The sequence below is a fragment of the Polyodon spathula genome, chromosome 13 (genome assembly GCF_017654505.1).
Source record: "Polyodon spathula isolate WHYD16114869_AA chromosome 13, ASM1765450v1, whole genome shotgun sequence".
Classification (NCBI taxonomy): domain Eukaryota; kingdom Metazoa; phylum Chordata; class Actinopteri; order Acipenseriformes; family Polyodontidae; genus Polyodon; species Polyodon spathula.
This window is the reverse complement of record NC_054546.1, coordinates 44165238-44183692: the sequence shown is the minus strand read 5'-3', so window position 1 is coordinate 44183692 and position 18455 is coordinate 44165238. Positions and strand designations below refer to the sequence as shown.

Sequence of the window (18455 nt, the reverse complement as noted above, 5' to 3'; positions counted from 1 at the left end):
ACCACGTCGGAATTCAAGTGTACAGTTCATGTGGTGTCGTATGTAATAATGTACAGTAGAACCTCGCTAGTAAGGCCAATCCATAAAGGAGCCCGCAAAATAGGGTCTAGGGGGTGGCCTGGACTTACGACTGCAGGAATTGTAACAAATTTAGTGTTATACCAAAGGATTTTGACTGTATACAATATGTTCAATTTATGAAATAGAGATCACTTCATTCAACAGTTTAACCAATTCTAGATGCTCTAATTTAATGTGTTCTGCTTTTTTTTGTTATTATTTTGTTTTCTTTAATCTGTGTATCAGTAGTGGTCTTTTGATGTCAGTCCGAGCAAAACAGGACAAAAGTAGATAAATAAAGAGAGGTGGTATTACAGCTAGCTTCTACTGTACTTGGCTGTGTGTTTTATCCATGTATTCATCTTCCACATTGGTTTTACAGGATTACGAGAGGCAGCACGCACAGATAGGGAACATGGTGGAGTTTGCCATCGCCTTGATGGGGAAACTGGACGGAATAAACAGGCATTCATTCAACAGCTTCAGACTGCGTGTCGGTGAGCAGAGACTCTGCTTTGCTGCAAATCATCAGCCGTCTCTCCCTGTGATAGCAAATCCTCATACGCTGTGACACTCAATTATCCAAGCACCTCTGGAGACAAGGATTGTGTTCATTAGGGGTTCAGATCATTGAGGTCGTATTGAATATACAGTGTTTACTTCTCCCACATAGGAGGGCCTTATCCAAGTATAGGTGCCTGTCCTTGACACTCACTGTAATGGATTTCAGAACTGATTGAACAAACACAAGCACGCATATCAAAGCACTGCTGATACACATAATGGATATGAATCTGTTCCACAACTCCATAGAACAAACAAGTCCATTATCCAGCAAGTGTTAGGGATGGACTTCAAATAGATTTGCATGTATTTATTATCAAATATTTCAATAGAATCAACCTTTTGTGCATTTTGAGGCATTATTTAATTAAATTGATAATTAAAATAAATGAATAAAGACATTAAACAGAACAGTCCTGGTCTAGTGGATGTAGGGTATAGTACAGTAATACAGCAGTAAGTTCTCTTCTCTCCTTACATCAGGAATTAATTACGGTCCTGTTATCGCTGGAGTCATTGGAGCCCGCAAGCCTCAGTATGATATCTGGGGGAACACAGTTAATGTGTCCAGCAGGATGGAGAGCACAGGACAGCTTGGCAAAATCCAGGTGAGCTGGGAGCTCGGGAGGCTCTTACTGTTAAAGATTTGCTTCTAGGTGTTCTGTGTCACAGATGGAAACGACTCATAATGCATAGAAGTTTCAACCATTCCAGGTTTTAATACAAGCTTGACTAGAGCCAGTCTACAGGTAACAAGCTTTTAGATGTGTCTCACTAAACTCTTAGGGAAACCAAGAACGGATCGAACTGCTTTGCAATGAGAGTCTTATTTCCATCCCTGGTGCACATGTGAACAGGCACAAACAAGAAATGCACTAAGTGACCTGCAAACTAAGTGGCACAACACTGTCCGAGGACAAGATGGGACTCTTATTTCACAGCTTCTGCACATCCCTAGTCCTGCGGGTTCCTGGTCACTTGCCATGGAGACACTTTTCTTTAAATCATTGTTGACCTTAAATTTGCCCCCCTATCCCGGTGACATTTAGCCACATAACATTTTGTCACAACATAATAATTATGTAATATTCAAGTAAGAGGTTAATAGAACCAAAGAAACATTCCCGCTCCTGTCCAGACAGCCTTGTTTCTGTTTTTGTAGGTCACAGAGGAAACGTCGAATGTGTTACACAAACTTGGCTATTCTTGTGAGTGCAGAGGACTGATCAAGGTGAAAGGCAAAGGAGAGCTGAGGACTTTCTTTGTGTGCACAGACATGAGCAAGTCACAGGGGCTGGCACTGAACTGAGACTGCAAGAGGGACCAGTACTTGGGTTGTGTGCAGACATGAGCACGTCACAGGGGCTGCACTGAACTGGGAGAGCAAGGGAGACTCGTAGCTACCAAACTTGAAAAAAATAAGAGACATTTTCTGCCACTTTTTTTTTTTTTGTGGCAAAGGCTCTTTTATATAACAAATATTTTCTTAATAATATTTAATATTACCTTATGCTAGTGTTATGGTGCAGTTGGAGAAGTCATTGGAATTTTGTGAACCGGACTCAACAAGGCACGTTTTATAGCAAGTCGTAAAATCCAGCGGGGGAGGGGGAGGGAGTGTTATATTCTTGGCAAGCGAGACAAGACGTGTTGAATGAGGTAATGAGGACCGACAGATTTACAGTCAGGTCATGGTAAGTCTGGGGGTTCGTTACACATGGGTTTTAAAAGAATGGCTGTCATACTGCATTTGATTACACTGGGAATTCTGATGTCAGTTCAACGACAGGGAAGGTTTACTATGATGCCATGTTTGGGAAATGGCAGCATGCACCAAGACCAAATTCATTGCATTGCCTGAATGACATTAAATTGAGGTTTTAAGCTCAAGTTGATACTGCTTCAAAGTTTTTTAAATGCTGAAATATTCTGTAGATACCATTGCTTGGATGTATTTCCAGACACTTGTTTTGCACTTACTTGAAGAACAAAAAATACATTTTTGGACTTTTATTTAAAATAAAAAAAAAAAGGTCAGTTTATGTATAAAAATAAAAATAGTATGTTTTTTTTATTTGTGACTGTAAAGCATATTTTTTTTGGCCCATTTAAAACCATTTTGAAAACAAGCACTGTGTTCAAAATCCACATTAACAGGCTTTGATAATGATGTGCACTTGTCTTATTACTGTGGAATGTTCTGATTTTAGATGCATCCATATAAAAATAGTTTCTGATCTGAAACAAAGTATCTTCTCTTTATTCACCTGGTAATTTTAAAGTATTTGTTAACAATACAGTATTATATCAGAAAGCTGCCACCAAGCAACATACCAATAATTTACGATAAACTCGAAACAGAAAAAATACAAGTATACAAAATCCGGGAATGGTGTATGGAAAAATTCCCTTAAACAAAATGTTTTTTTTTTTAAATGGCAGCTGTTCTTTACAAATTCTTCTTTTTCTTATGAAACAGTACCGATAATGCTCCCGAAACTGGAAATCTTAAAGCAATGGCATTTATTTTAGGTTCACATTGGTACATAAATACAGTGACATTTTTAGATCAAAGTCTGTGTGCCATTTAATCCATGCTGCCATTTTATTTGTGTAATGCCAATGAATTATTTATAAAAAACGAAATAAAAAAACACAGGTTTGCCTATAGGGAATGTAGTTAAAATGTTACTTACACTCTCATGACAGTTTCCGTGTCGACATTCAGTTTCCCAGAGCGGCGCATTTAAAATTCAGTGAAATCCTGCAGAGGTTTTGCATTTTGTAAGGTATAAAATAAAGGATTTACCAAGCATCTTAAGCTAGAGTGATGCATCATCCTTCCGCAGCAGCAGCCTCCTTGGGTTGGAATGTTACCCTAATGTATCAGGATGCGCTACATGGTCTCAATTGGCTACAAGTATGACACATAATAACATCAGATGATCATTTCATATTTTAGGTAAAAATAAAAATGGGTTAGGCACACGTTCATTGAAGAACCGCTTTACGATCCACACTGAGCTGTGCGTTTATTTTTGTATCACGATATAAATGCTACATACAGGTAAAGAAAGTAGCTCTATTTCATCGATTACATAACAAATCATTACACCCCTAATTAATTCCAGAGGGTGCAATGTTAGTTAATCAGTCCATGTCAGTGATTCACAATTGGTATTATAAAAAAAAAAAAAGGTTTATTGTTTAAAACCATGTACACATACTGAGCAAATACATTCTGTACAAAAACATGCTTTTGTTTTAGAATTTGAAAAAAGCTTTTCAGTAAAACAAGGAGCTGGCTCACACTGCTATAGGTGGGACGTTTTCTTGGTTGGCAGTCAGGCTCCTCTCGGACTCTGAAGCATCTGAAACAATGATACAACAGGTAAGACATACACTGTATACTACAAGACCAGTCCCATTGGAACAGTAACAGCTTGAACAGCCGAACCAATAAACGTACTGATTTGCCACTTTACTAAAAACCGAGACAGTAAAAGCAATTTAACTGTTAACAATTCTATCTAGCGTGAATATTTTCCAATGCCTAGAAAAGAACCCCAATAGCTGGAATAATTAAGGACACGTTACGTTTGTCGCTGTTGATTTGCAACATGCCAAGAACTTGCTTCTAACTGGTACCTTGCTTTTAAAAATCATTGACACTTTCATGTGATGCAGACTCGCCTGCAGTCAGGTCTACCAGGCTCTGCTCCAGCAGGCGTGCAGGCACAGCAACGCCCATGACCTTCCTGATCCCGTACACGCTGGTGATGTCACCAGGGGTCACTTGGCTGGCCATGTGCTTTAGATTTCCAGTCACCTTCTCAGCTGCAAACAGATATAAAGATTGGCTCCCACTGCTTTTGTTGGAATGTGTGCTTTTTTTTTTTTTTTTTTTAAATACATAATTCTTTAAAATCACCTAATTGTTTAAGAGTTTTATTTATGACCTCAGACCAAACTTGACAAACATGGCTAAAATCACGGCAAATGCGTCCTCACACTGGATTTATTATAGCCAGTGGGTAGGTTTATTGATGAGGGATGCTATGTTATAACTATCTGTGGTTGTGTTTTCTTCCCCTGTCCATTAAGGTGGCTACACATTTCCAAATCAATCTGACAAGTTGTTCACAAGTCACAAGCTTTCATATAAGCAAATCTGTTTCCAAAAAGGACCTGGAAGAACAGTAAGCGTGCTGCTGCAGTGCTCACTCACCCAGCTGGATCTCTTTGACGGTGGGAGCAAGCAGGCAGACGATGTTGGGCGGCGGTTTTGCACTGAGCCGCTCGTTCTGCGCCTCCTGCAGCTCCTGGAGTAACTGGGTGGTTTCATCCAGCTTCTTCTGGAACTGCTCCGACTCTGGAATACATTGACAAGAGAACCTGTCGCTGGAAGCTCTTTGGATCGGTTTCACAACACAACGGCAGTTTTATACAGCAACTTAATTTTTATTATTAAATCGTGTCGCTATTTATCTGACCCTCATTTTCCTTCTCCCCAGTTGGGTTACCTCACTACAGCAACCTCCACAGCAGCTCAGCAGAACTGAAGGCCAGAGGGTGTCAACCAAGTTGAACAATGCAAGACAAGTTTGAACTTTAAAGCACGGCTTTTCAAAGTGTGAGAAACAGCTTGATGCAAACCATGAAACTAAGTGGAAATCATACCAGTATGCTATACTTGCACTTGATTAACTTACAGCTACAAGTTCACTTAATACATTTTACTGCAATGACCTACATTATTGTAAGTGTATTGTAACGGGTTGCTTACCTTTGGAGTCGAAGGACGGCGTCTCCATTTCCAGACCTGCAGTAACACTCGGGGAGGTAAATCCATCGTTGCTGCTGGCATGTGCTTCAACAATCTAATGAGACCATGATGGCACACGTTTAGGCACAGTATAGTGTCAAATCAGGGGTTCTCCCTATCCAGCACCAAAACACTGCTGCGCTGCATAGCACGTGGCTTTGCTCCATGCATCACACATATGTTCAATAATATATGCTGGTGGGTAGATGGGATCTGTTTTTTTTTTCCCCCCTGCAAGATAAATGTAGCAAAGTCAAACAGACAGGACACGCACTTGTTTGTACAGCTGCAGCCATGAAGTTCATAAAGGCTCTGGTTCACTAATGTTTTCCGAAGCTCGTGCTCAGTACACAGACCAAGAAAGAAGATTTACCTCAATATCATTAGACGCAGCAGACTCGTCTGTGCGCTCCTCGCTTCCTTGCACTGTCTGAAAGGACACTGACTCTTCTTAATCCAACATTTATCTAGTCCAATTAAATTCCATAAAGAACAAAACTCCTTAGTTGCTAAAAGGAAAATAACTAGAAAAAAAGAATTGTCCTCAATATTCAATACCATGCCTACTTTATATAAAAACAAACATGTTTTACTCTCCGACTGAGTCGTACCAGTCATAGGGCTTTAAATAAACGTGTGTTTAAATCTGACCAGCACTATGGTATTGTTATTTCCAAACGAAAGAAGGGTGCTGGAACTAGGGATGCTGGTGGTGTAGCAGCACCCCTGGTTTGCATGGCTTCCCTCATATACAGGGGTTACAGTTTTGTTAAATGGCTTTCAGCATCCCCACTTTAAAAATTGTTCCAGTGCCACTGAACGAAAGACAAAGCTTTTTTTTTTTTTTACTCTACTTCTTACCATTCCCATTTCTCTCAGGCTCTTGGAATGTTCTCCATTGGTCAGTGCATCCAGCATGTTGTCTGCCATCTTGTAAGTATATTCATCCAAATTTTCCAAAAACTGATGGACACTGCAGACGAACAGGAAAGAGACATGAAATAAAACGATCCAAAAAAAAAAATGAACGTTTGTAATAACCAGCTGCTACTCAAGCACCACTTTGTAATAGTGTATTATATTGGTACCCATGCTACGGTAGGTCAAGATCAAGCCAACCAGCTTCCCCCAAAATGCTTTGACTACAGAGACACTGCTGAGGTGAAATGACCCAAGATGCAAAGCAGTAACAGACTCCCTGGAAGGTAAGGAAAGCAAACAGAATTTCCTTCAACCTAATGTAGTGCCAAATGTTTTTAAAATGTGTGCTATAACATGTGCTTCTTTTTAAAATCCATTTGACACCTGTACAGATAACGACGTGCATGTCTTACTACATGATTTTACCAGCAACTGCACAGCCAATTGATAAAGTTCCTTTATATAACCCAGCAAATATAAAATATGGAGCTCATAAGGGCTGAGACCAAATCCCTAACATGCTCTGCATGAAATTAAACTTTTTGGTGCTTGACTGGAATGTTTCATGATTCTAACCTGTGGGCAGTGAACAGTGGGGGTGCTGGATGATCCTTGAAGCAGAACTGGCTGATGATCTGTCTACAATCACTGATTGCTGCTAAGACAGCAGCCTTTCCTCCGGTCTGCCGTACCAGAATGTATTCAGCGGTTAAGCGACATACCTGGCTGGGACCTCCAAGCTTGATTCGTCTCCATAGAAGGAATATATGAGGTCTGAGTCTGCTTTGCTGACGTTTGCAACACTGGAGTCGTAGACGGGGGCGTAAGAACTGTAAGGCCCATAATTCGTGTATGACACTGTGAAGAAGCCCCAAATTATATACAATTAATTCCAGGCACCTACCACTCTAATAGACAGGATGGAAAATTCCCCCTCTCCTCCCTACAAAAACAACTTCAATATATATCGTCAGCGTATACTCTCTCAACAGCCTGTAATTAACCCTGCCACCGTAACCAACACAGTACCCTCGTAACGACAAGAGTAAATAAATAAATACAATTTAAAAAAATTACAGGTCAATGTAAAATATGAGCTGCATCCCACTCCACCATCTAGATTAAAGCACTTTTAAGCAGAGATTGGGCACCCCATTGGTTTGTCAGGACTCACCTGGAGTTACTCTGTTGCGTTTGTCTTCTTTGAATCCTTGCAGAGTGTTAATACCTGTTTGTAACCTGTCCATCATCATTCCCAGCTTCACCGGACAGTACCCGGGTTCTGCAGCACACACACACACACACACACACACACACACACACACACACACACACTGTTTAATTACAGGTTAGAGAAGTCAAAGTACAAATATAGGGAGAGGTTGACAGTTTGGTTTAGTATTCACAGTATGCTGCGAGCAGTCAATCGGTTGCATTAGTCAGAGTTACTTCTGTTTCATTTCTCTCACTAGGATACACATGTGTGATGGGTTGAATAGATAATTTCATTGACTCTTACCTCCCATTGACAGGTCTGCTGGGTTCAGGAATCCCAGAGTTGTGGTCCCATCAGATTTCCATCTCTCAAATTCCAACTAAACACGGGGAAAAATAAGTCAGTTCTATAGAGCAGCTTCTGTTCACTAACAGTATTATCAAACCTGGCAAGTCGTGCTTAGTGCAAGAAATCCCTTCCTGATCTTACAGGAGTTTTTTATGTTTGTGTCCAGGCCAGGGGAGATCCAGACAGCTTATTTCAATAAGCAGTCATACGGTCCGTTATACATGTAAGCAGTCCAATACACATACCTGACTCTCAACGTTTCTCCGGGTTAATTTTCCTCCTGATTCCTCTATGATTTTCTCGATCCGTTCCAGCTCCTTTTCTGCCGCACTGATGATCTTTGATACAGAGTCTTTGGAGTCTTGCCTGGTCAAAGGAGAAAGATTAATGAAATGCAATATAAAGGTGTCACACAATCACATGCGATATTAATTACTTATATAACCTTAGTGTTTACAGAAATCGTCGGGTGGAACAGTCTGCCTGACACTCCCCTGTGTCTCTCCCGTGTGAAGCATTACCTTCCGATCTCCTTGTTTGCTGTAGCGGAGGCTTTCTTCACCTCGTCCGTGTCCATGGGCTCAGCTGGCTCTCTGGACTGGTCGAGCGCAGAGTCCTCCTTCCGGTCCGTCTCCTCCTCCTGCTGCTCCTCTTTCTGCTTGTTGGCATTTTCCAGGTCTGCCATGAATTGAATGCTCTGTTTTAAGCTTTGCAGCCGGTCCTATTAATAAAACCAGAGAGGATGAGAGCATTTTGAAATATAAAAGATCTAAAAATCACAAAACATATGCCCAAGCTTTCACGATTCAAGCCAATTAAATACATAAACAAATACAATTTGGGTTTTCAAATAAATCGGTACAATACAGCTGTCTAAAAACAAACCAGTGTTAAATTTAAATAGGCACACTTATTATTATGAATTGTGTTACATGTCTTTGTGGATCTATTTGTGTAACTAGCCTAGCATTTATTTATACGTATTTAAGAACTGTTACTGTACTATATATCTGATTCTCTAACCCACAGGCACAGAATGAGCGCTCTAGTGATAGGGGCAGCAAGTTTACTACAACAATAGAAGAAGTAATTATGATTGAGTTTATTAATGAACCCTTATTATTACAGAGCCTTTGTTGTATCTAATTGTTAACTGGTGTACTAAAGGACAGTATCTCAGACAGCAGACTGGACATACCGGTTTAAATAAATGAATACTAACAAAAGAGGGTACAGAGCAGTGTGCTGGAAATCTGCCAAGCCTAGACCACTCAGTGTGCTATTATAAAGCACATCTCATAGACCTGACTGTACACCTAGCCTGCTGATCAAGCTGGAACATGCAGACAGCAGGCTCCCGCCACATTGGGATTGCAAAGTAATAACATTGAAAGAGCAAACCTGCAATCAGTCTAAACCAGGCTACTTTACTATCAAAGCTCAAGAGAAGAGGCTGGGACAATAATGCACAGTACTACAGTTCAGAAAACCACTACCTGGCCGTGACAGCCGAGATGCCACCTGAAAAGCACATGACCTCATCAACTCCTTTACAATGTATTTCATCATGTCTTACCGTGTACTAGGTTTAAAATGACTTCAACGTGCAGCACTGTTAACAAAGACCAAACTTTACCTGGCTGAGGATTGTCATGCCGAAGTGGAGCAGCTTCTTGGCAGCTTTAAAATAAATGGTCTGTGGCTTGTTGTACATCATTGCGTTTTCACACATGGTTTTGAAATCAGCCTACCAAACAGAAATAGTTAAATCAGTTAATCCATTGTTCCCCGGTATTTAATTCGGACTACTGAAGCACATTCACAAAGACAAGTAATCGAACACATGCAACAAGCCTGTGCCCAGTACTGGTTTAAACCTGATTTTTACTGACAGAAGCACACTCAACTTCCAGAGGAATTACAGGGGTGGAAATAAAGCTCCCACTGCATAGCCGTTTGATCCATTTCTGCTTTTACTATGAGTTTAATAAGACACACCTGACTTTGCTACCTACAGACTGTGGCTAATGAACCCCAGAATTAAAACTGAGAATGGGTAAAACTGCTTTGCAATAGGAGTCTTATTTCAATCCCTGAATTGACTTGAACTCTGCATCTAGATCCTTTGTTTGTTTGGTTGATTAGTATCAACTTTATCAACACTTTGGATAATAATTTACTCGCAGTATTATATATGATATCTACAGACACAAAGCATGTGTCTCAGTGCTCTCTAGTGTACCAGAGGATTGCCTGAATAGTCTATACAGTAAAAGAAGCAGCAATTCTACCCTGAGTTCCTCCAGAGAGTGGTACTCATCAGCCTTGATTTTCTCCTTTATAGTGCTGAAGTCCATTGGGTGCTTGATGATCTGAGAGTACCCAGGCGCAATAAAATCTGTCACGGGGAATGAGAAAAAGGCACGCGGGTCCTTCCTGTAGGAAAAGGACAACACAGCCAGACCGGTTAAAAACACTGCTTATTTATTCAAATGACTAACATAGGGTGTTTGCAATGAACTTAAACAACAATGCAGTACAATCTCACACTCGCCTCAGAAGCTGCTGGGTCAGTTGTGTTAAAGCTTCTTGCAGAGGGGACTGTTCTTTTTCTGTTAAAAGTGAAAAGATTCTAGTCAATCCTGATGCCCTAGTTTAGTGCATCAGTGCAGGTAAATGTTACCCCTTCTAAGCACACTTAAATCCCAAAGCTCACCTTCTACTTTGGCCAGGGATGCGCTCATGTGCTTTTCATGCAGCATCTCTGCTCTCACGGGAGTTTGGCTTCTCTCATCCACGTCTGTGTCCATGGAGTCTTGACCCTTCTTCTTCTTTTCAGTCTTTAATAAAAAAATAAAAAAAGAACTGTTTAGGATCACAGAGCTGCTGCTGCAAAGAGATCACTGACAATCAAGCCAAGAGCATAACACTCCCTGCAACGGAACCCGTTTCTGGATTAATCCGTGTATCAGGGGGCTCCTGGTTTCCGATATGTCACCATGCTGGCCTCACAGCAGAACAGCTTTATACAATCTGCATCTGCCCACACTCACACTACAGGGGAATCATTCTTTGCATCTCTTTTAGATCCTATAGTGCATTAAATAAACCACAAATACTCTTTGTGAGTTTGAGACATGTCTCTAATCATCTTCATTACTTAAAAGGATGTTCTGCTTGTGTTATGATTGTGAACTAGTACAGCTGGGGGGGGGGGGGGGGGTGGGGGGTATTCCACTCCAGGTTTAACTGGTAAAAGTATATAAAATGTATTACTTCAGAGTCTGGATGGGGGTTTAATTGGTTCAATTAAACAATTTAGAACAGGGTTGAACAGGCCAACTTTTGCTGCCCATGCGGTACAAGTCGTACACGTTTGCATCTGACCAGGCTGTTAAACCAATGCGGTGCTGCATGAAACGCTATTTTCTATTGCCTTTTTCTTCTTCTTCTCCTGCACCACTGGCACGGGAGGGGGCTTCGCTTTCTCGCACATCTTTTTCTTCTTCTTCTTCTTCTTGTCGTTGTCGTGGTCCGACTTGTCCTCGAACATGCTGGAATCGTGTCCGGAGCTCATCGTGGACAGTTCGGTCACTTCACCGCCTCCCACCTTAATGACCAGCTTCAGAGGCTTCTCCGCGTACTCTGCACAGAAATGGAACAGAAACTGCGATCAGGTTTTTTTTAAAAAACATTTTTTAATAAAATACAGCAGCGATGTGTGTACGCGGTGGCTTTATATTGTTAGCGATTAAAAGCATTCAAACAAACGGAGAGCAAGTAAGCAAAACAAGACTTAAGGCTAAAAATAGCTTACACAAGTTTTACTAAAATAAATTGGGCAAAACATACTGTATTGTGTAGTTATCTGAGCACCGACGTGAGGCTTGCACTGTATTATACGCTGTACATTACTGTTTATTGACAGCAGAGTACAGTAGTGTATGTCAATCCAGCATACCGGCGATTCATCTGCTCTCAGACTTTTCAAAGTTTCTTTCTCCTACAGTAATAATTTTGCCTTTCTTACCTTCATACGCGTGTTTCTCGGACTTGTGCTTTTTATGCTTTTTCCCCATGTTTATTAATTTTAGTGTACAGTAAATGTTTGAGAATTAACTGTATTTCATTTCCGAAACGTGCGAGTCTCTGCTGTTTTTCTTTGTTATGTATCCGCACAGGATCTACAGTTTATCGCAGAGCGGTTCATCACAGCGCCCCCTGTTAGATTGGAGGTCTGTGGGGGCCTGTTTCACGAACCACTTTGTCCCCTGACTCGAGTTCAGTTCTCTTGAAGACAATGATGTAACTGAACGAGAAGAAAACATGTACAGTGTGCATTCTAAATCATTTAGACTGGTAAAACTAAACCGCCCTGTCTTAAAATATTGTTTTGTATAGTTTGCTCGCTTGAGCCGGCAGTTCTAGCTAAGCACAACTAAATAACGTATTCTCTCGTTTACCAGGGGTTACTGCACTTTACCATTACAATAGCAGGGTATGTCTGTCTTTGTGTGAATTGTGTGTACATGTTCAATCTGATGGAGAAACATGTTACACTTTTACTAGGTAGCAATTAAATTAGGGTTTTTATTTTTTATTTTTTATTTTATTAAACTATACAGTGTGTATATGTCACACATATATCTCTGTTCGTACTAGAACAATCTATATACGCCTTATATTATATATATATATATATATATATATATATATATATATATATATATTATATATATATATATAGATATAATGTCTTACAGAATTGGATGGTTTACCACAAGGTGGCGCTGTTTGACGCTACAGAAGTTGCACAGTATTTGCTGGAGAGTTCCAATCCTGCAAGAGGCAGTATGTGAACGCTGCAAACCACCCATCTGGATTCACGGTTACTGTGCTGGTAAATTTCCCAGCCGATTACAGCACAGACATATGTTTGCACTGTACTGCAATGCACTTATTTCTGTTCTCATTATGCCTGTTTTAAATCAAGATTGCATTAGTTACTACAAGTATAGCATTGGCACCTCTGAGGCACAGAAAGCCTGGACCTCCGAAGGAGGGAAACGAATAGTTTACTGCTATAGCGTTGACAACCAGTTAATATTGAGAGTCTGTTGTCTGTGCAAGTGAGTGACCTGCCTTGAATAAAAAGCTTCTGTCCCTTTGGGTGATTTTATTATATGCTGTTAAAATAAATGTTGCCCTGTGGGTTTGAACAGTCCCTATGAAACTGTGGATTGAGACAGTCACAGCATTCCCAACACAGATCTCCCTGCCTGTAATGTAAGAGTACCATCCTGCCTGCCAGGAAGTAGTGAGATAAAGTGGTCACGCCTGTTTAATTGTCTGCAGACAGACAGGCGTGAGTCCCCAAGCTTTATGACTCTGATGCTTTATGTCTATGGGGTGTATGGGAGGGTTACTAGATGTCCTGAGGAAACTGGGATTGTTACAATTTTTAGCCTCATTCTTTGTCCTGGTTTTTCGATTGTATTCAGTTTTTTTTTTTTTTTTTTTTTTAATGATTATTTTTTATGTTGTAATAATAATAAAAATAATATTCCTTTGAACTTCCTGGGCCATGTTGCGATTTGAAATTTTTATCCTGCCCGTGCAACCAGCCAAGTTATCCTTTTTTAAGTTAGTCCCAATTGTGTTTCGAATTACACAGCCATTTTTATAGCTGATTTAATATATGATATATTTGTTATGCTCTGCAATAAACACACCCAATCACTTGGTATTATACACACTTCAGAGTTTCTACAGCTTCAATGGATTTCACTCTGGAGATACGGTAACCCTACCTGTCTAGACTACACATTCTACACTTCACTGTGTCTGCAGTCATTTCTGCTGTCAAATCGCTATCTGTAACACGACACTAAAACAATCTGACTTCTTTATTTTGACAGGCTTTAGGAGACAAGTAGCTGTTGAGATGTACAGTATTGTTGTCCTATTGAAATGCAGTTTAGCAACCACTCAGTCCTGACAGACATAAATGTGAGTGTCACAGTGTCGGCTTATTCAAAGAGGATTTGTTTTAAGACCATGTGCGCCAACGTGTCGCTCATTGAGGGGCTGACAGTCCGTGAGGAACCGTAACACAATCTTCACTGTGAAAACTCTCCGGAGTGGGTCACCGCACACACACAAAGGACAATAGGGGCTCTAACCTTTTCATATCTGACATACCCTGAACATGGCAGAGCCAGACAATGCTGCTCCTCATGTGTGAAGAGAGGTGGTGCTGCCAGTGCGGTGAGCTCACTCTGCAGCTGGCAGTGACGAAGGGTTCTGTGCAGGGCAGCTTGTCACTGGCACAGCGCGCAGGCTGTGGGCTCGGGAGCTTATTCTTGTGATGGTAGTCTTAGCCCTTCTGCTGGCCTATGTATTTTATACTGCTTCTGTTATTTTCACTCTAAATGGCAATGAAGCATCACATGTCATTATAATATTTCTTAGTTGTTTTTGTACCTCTTTTTCTTTATCTGGGATTTCATGGTTTCTCTATGAATGTATCTTTGGTCACTGTCTTTGTTTCCTGATTGTAGAAAACATCACATGGGACTTGGGACTTTGGCCCCCATCTGCTTCTATAAGAAACGGCCCAACTGGTTTGCCCACCAGATTTACTGGATTTGCACTTGTTCTATCTCTTCACTGATATGCAGGCCAGTGCTGTCAGCAGTATCTTTGCTGCTGTTTCTACGCTGTTGCACTTTGGGCTAAAGAAATTAGATTACAGAGTTGTATTCATCAGGGCCAGTGATGGATAAAAGGAAACTAATTGAAAAGTCCGGGTAATATCTGGCAATATTGAATGAGCCCCTACTCTCCCAGCTGATCCGTCTGCAGCAGCGCTCATGCATCACCCAGCCAGGCGGCACGGCTGCACTGCCTCCCCTTGTTTACCACCCTGTGTGTGAATACAAGTACATGCCTAATGTCACTGGCGCTTCACTGTGTTGCCAATGCACTGGCGCATGAGCGGGGCTCAATAAACCCCACAGGAGGAATGGCAAAGGCTCCCTTCAACCTGAATGAGTGGAAAGATGTGGAAAATGTTACACTACATGCTTTCTGATTTAGTACGACGGGTTATTCAAATTCTTTCTTTTCTAGTTTTCCTTTTCAATCCGTGGCCTCTTTTGTGATTCCTGCTATGCAACCTCTGTGTGCTTTAAATGAACTTTCATTTTAGTGTTCGGGAGCCACCAGAAACCACCATGCACATGCCAACCAAGATCTGAGGAGCCGAGTGCTCACTGCACTCTGCACCTAGAATCGGAACCAGCATGCACAGGGGCGTTGGAGACAGTGGATTGCAAGGGATCTAAAAGAGCCAGATCAATCAGGCTGGTACTGGGAAGCTTCCTCTCAACTGTCTCATTCAAAGTGATGCTATTTAATGTAGCGTGTAATATACAGTATACCTGACACTCCTCTTTTGCAGATCAGCAACCATTGATTTCAATGAAATTCAGAGGATTTTACATATATTTGCTAAATGTTAGATTATAAGAAATGACACATTTTTGAATTTTGTGCATTCCTATTCACAAAGTTTGTACATTGAACCTAATCAACTGATGGCAGTCTGTGTTCTTACCTGATTAACTAACTGGGATGGCTCCAGTCTAGCTGGTGGGTTTCAATAAGGATTGAAGCACCCTGAGGTACCCCTAGAGGGCGCTGCTGGTGAGGGTCAGGGATGTGGCCCATACAGAGCTGTATTGTGCTGGCTGTCTGGCAGCCTGTTCCTGATAGTCCTCATTGATACGCCTGCCCTGGCTGTCAGCAGGGTGAAAGCAAGCCTGGCTTCGGCTGACTATGACATTGTTGGGATTTCTGTGTCTATCCTTTCAGGGGCGATCTTCCTTTGTCAATCAACACATATGAACCAGTCACTGACAGATGTGTTCTTCATAGCATAGTAGGCCTTCCTTGAACTAGACTCAGTGTTTCAGTAATACTAACAATAATATTTTGAGATGCTAGTACAGGTAAAGGAATATAATGGTGTATTGGATAAAATGTACACACAGCTTTGATTTGTAGTCCTTAACCAATATCTACTGCCTATTGTAAAATACATGGATGTCCTTTACTTTGCCACGTATGAACTTGTATGAAAGTAATCCCTTTCATATGCATGTATAATGATTCTTTATTTATCTGGGACAATCTTGTCAATGAGATGTTTCATCTCTCCAAGTTGGTCCTGGTTAACACGCTCAATAAATACATTAACAATGTATAATAAAGGTTGCTGTTCCTGATTAGCTGATTTGGAAAATGAATCTTGTTTTTATTTGTAAACATTCTTTAAGGTTAGAGAGAGTTTTAAAATACCAGATTATAACTCCAATGACAGTTTATAAAGTTCAGTGCATTTACCATAGATATCATAGGTAACCTGTGCTTTACCATGGTTTGACTTTGCTTTAGTAAAAGCATAGCAAAGTGTCAACTTTCCAAAGGGAAACTTCAAAGGGAGTTGAGAAAGCCTTCGTGGATCCAAGCACCAGTGTTTTATGAGGCAGGCCCCCCCATCTCAAATAAGATACACACATGTTCCTTCCAGATGAGGTTTCTTTGGGACTCACAGCATCCTGGCAAGCCATCTGTTTTATTTCAGCTGTGGTACATTGTATGCTCTGGAAGTTCATGTATGATATAAAATTAAACTTGGATTGGTTACACCAAACAGGGCTAACAAATGGCAGATGTGCTGAAATTCATTATCTTTGACCACAACAAAAAGACTGAGAGAACGAATGGCAACATAAAAGCTGGTTCTACACAGAATCGACACTCCATCCTCACTCGCCACCCTCACCCTGCACTCACCCCCTCCCCCTCCATCCTCACTCAATACACTCACCCCTCACTCACCACCCCTTCCCTCATACCCTTACCCCTCACTCACCCCCTCCACCCTCACCCTGCACTCACCCCCTCCCCCTCCATCCTCACTCAATACACTCACCCCTCACTCACCACCCCTTCCCTCATACCCTTACCCCTCACTCACCCCCTCCACCCTCACCCTGCACTCACCCCCTCCCCCTCCATCCTCACTCAATACACTCACCCCTCACTCACCACCCCTTCCCTCATACCCTTACCCCTCACTCACCCCCTCCACCCTCACCCTGCACTCACCCCCTCCCCCTCCATCCTCACTCAATACACTCACCCCTCACTCACCACCCCTTCCCTCATACCCTTACCCCTCACTCACCCCCTCCACCCTCACCCTGCACTCACCCCCTCCCCCTCCATCCTCACTCAATACACTCACCCCTCACTCACCACCCCTTCCCTCTGGTGGGAGCACTCAGTGGGGGAGGTGGGTAGTGGGACGTGAGTAGGGGGAGGGGGAGGTAGGAGTGAGTTATGTGAGTGGCCCCTGGAGTCAGTGTGGGGAGGGGTAGTATGGGAATGGGAGTGGGTGTTGGGGAGGGGGGAGTGGGACGGAGTGGGGGAGGGGGAGGTAGGAGGGTGAGTTCCCTCAGTGGGGAGTGAGTTCCTCAGGGAACGTGATTTGGTTACCCCTCAGTCACCCCCTTTCCCCCTCCACCTAGTCAGTCACCCCTCCTCCTCCATCCTCACTCACCACCCTTACCCCTAGGGGGGAAGTACTGTATGTAGGACCCCCTGGAGGGCCACCCTCAGTGGGGGAGGGGGAGGTGGGAGTGACTCACCTGGGTAGTGGGGAGTCAGTGGTGGGAATGGGAGTTCCCCCCTCACTCACCACCCTCCCCCCACCCTACTCAGGGGGGTCCATGAGTGCTGGGAGTCCCCTGGGGGAGGGGGAAGGTAGGAGTCCTCGGTGGGAGGGATGGGGTGAGTCCTGGGTTGGACCCTCCCCCATCACTCAGTGAGTGGTGGGAGGGGGGAGTCCTCACTCAGGAGGAGGTAGGAGTGAGATTGGTCCAAAGGGAGAGGGAGGTGGGAGTGAGTGGGAAGGAAGGTAGGAGTGAGTGGCGGGAGAGGGGAGGTGGGAGGGGGACCCTCCCCCTCCCCCTCCATACTCACTCACCTGTCACTCACCCCTCACCCCTCACTCACATGCAATACCATATAATGCGTTAGTACCCTCTGCAGCATATTGTGTGTAAAATCCAGTCTCCAAAGCCTACCTCTTCATGTACAGTAGTTCATGTTTTGCCAGGCAGCTTTACTGCATATTTGAATGTAATATTACATCTTAGAAGTGCTCTTGTGAGCCCCTACTTTTGCTGACTGGGGGATAATGTCCTTGTGGATTCCAAAGGACAATGTTTTAAATATACATAAATGCAATGTATGCTCCATCCCCACTACAGCCAGTCTTCTTCAGCTAACCATAAGGATGGTCTCCAAATATAAGAAATTCTAATCTCAGCATGAAAGAATTAATGTCTCTGTTATAAACATCTATGCACCTCTAATAACAGATTTATAAACAGCGATAAATGGGAGCTACAAATAATAATTCATAATAATAGTACCAGGCTGCAGCAATTT

General features: G+C 42.3%; 2 protein-coding genes across 10 annotated transcripts in view; one reads left to right on the top strand and one right to left on the bottom strand.

The window, feature by feature from the left end:
* Positions 1-2682, top strand: part of LOC121325516 (adenylate cyclase type 2-like) — a 51123-nt gene extending 48441 nt beyond the window's left edge. For all 6 annotated transcript variants that reach the window (XM_041268066.1, XM_041268064.1, XM_041268062.1 and 3 more), the window contains 3 exons: positions 443-557; positions 1108-1232; positions 1787-2682. In XM_041268066.1, the coding sequence (XP_041124000.1) occupies positions 443-557; positions 1108-1232; positions 1787-1933 (387 nt within the window). In that variant the 3' untranslated portion in view covers positions 1934-2682. The remainder of the gene's footprint in view (positions 1-442; positions 558-1107; positions 1233-1786) is intronic.
* On the bottom strand, positions 2676-12123 carry LOC121325518 (bromodomain-containing protein 7-like). Of its 4 annotated transcripts, none has more exons than XM_041268071.1 (17): positions 11965-12123; positions 11371-11579; positions 10651-10774; positions 10489-10546; positions 10226-10370; positions 9571-9681; positions 8456-8655; positions 8180-8300; positions 7890-7965; positions 7545-7652; positions 7093-7228; positions 6311-6422; positions 5823-5879; positions 5411-5504; positions 4853-4996; positions 4273-4461; positions 2676-3995 (listed from the first exon to the last, which is right to left on the bottom strand). In XM_041268071.1, the coding sequence occupies exons 1-16, from the start codon at positions 12011-12013 to the stop codon at positions 4280-4282; spliced, it is 1926 nt and encodes a 641-aa protein (XP_041124005.1). In that variant the 5' UTR covers positions 12014-12123; the 3' UTR covers positions 2676-3995; positions 4273-4279. The 4 variants fall into 4 exon arrangements, with proteins under 4 accessions (XP_041124005.1, XP_041124004.1, XP_041124006.1 ...); XM_041268070.1 differs by having other exon boundaries at positions 4318-4461; XM_041268072.1 differs by lacking the exon at positions 5823-5879 and having other exon boundaries at positions 4318-4461.
* Between the last annotated feature and the right edge of the window lie 6332 nt (positions 12124-18455).

Bases quoted from the DNA above. Each gene is read 5' to 3' on its own strand.
- LOC121325518 (XM_041268070.1), bottom strand. From the start codon at position 12,013: ATGGGGAAAAAGCATAAAAAGCACAAGTCCGAGAAACACGCGTATGAA. The intron at 8,301-8,455 runs GTAATGCTTCAC...TCCTTTGACCAG, and splicing joins GCAAACAAGGAGATCGGAAG to GCAAGACTCCAAAGACTCTG. The intron at 4,997-5,410 runs GTAAGCAACCCG...AATGTATTCCAG, and splicing joins GCCGTCCTTCGACTCCAAAG to AGTCGGAGCAGTTCCAGAAG.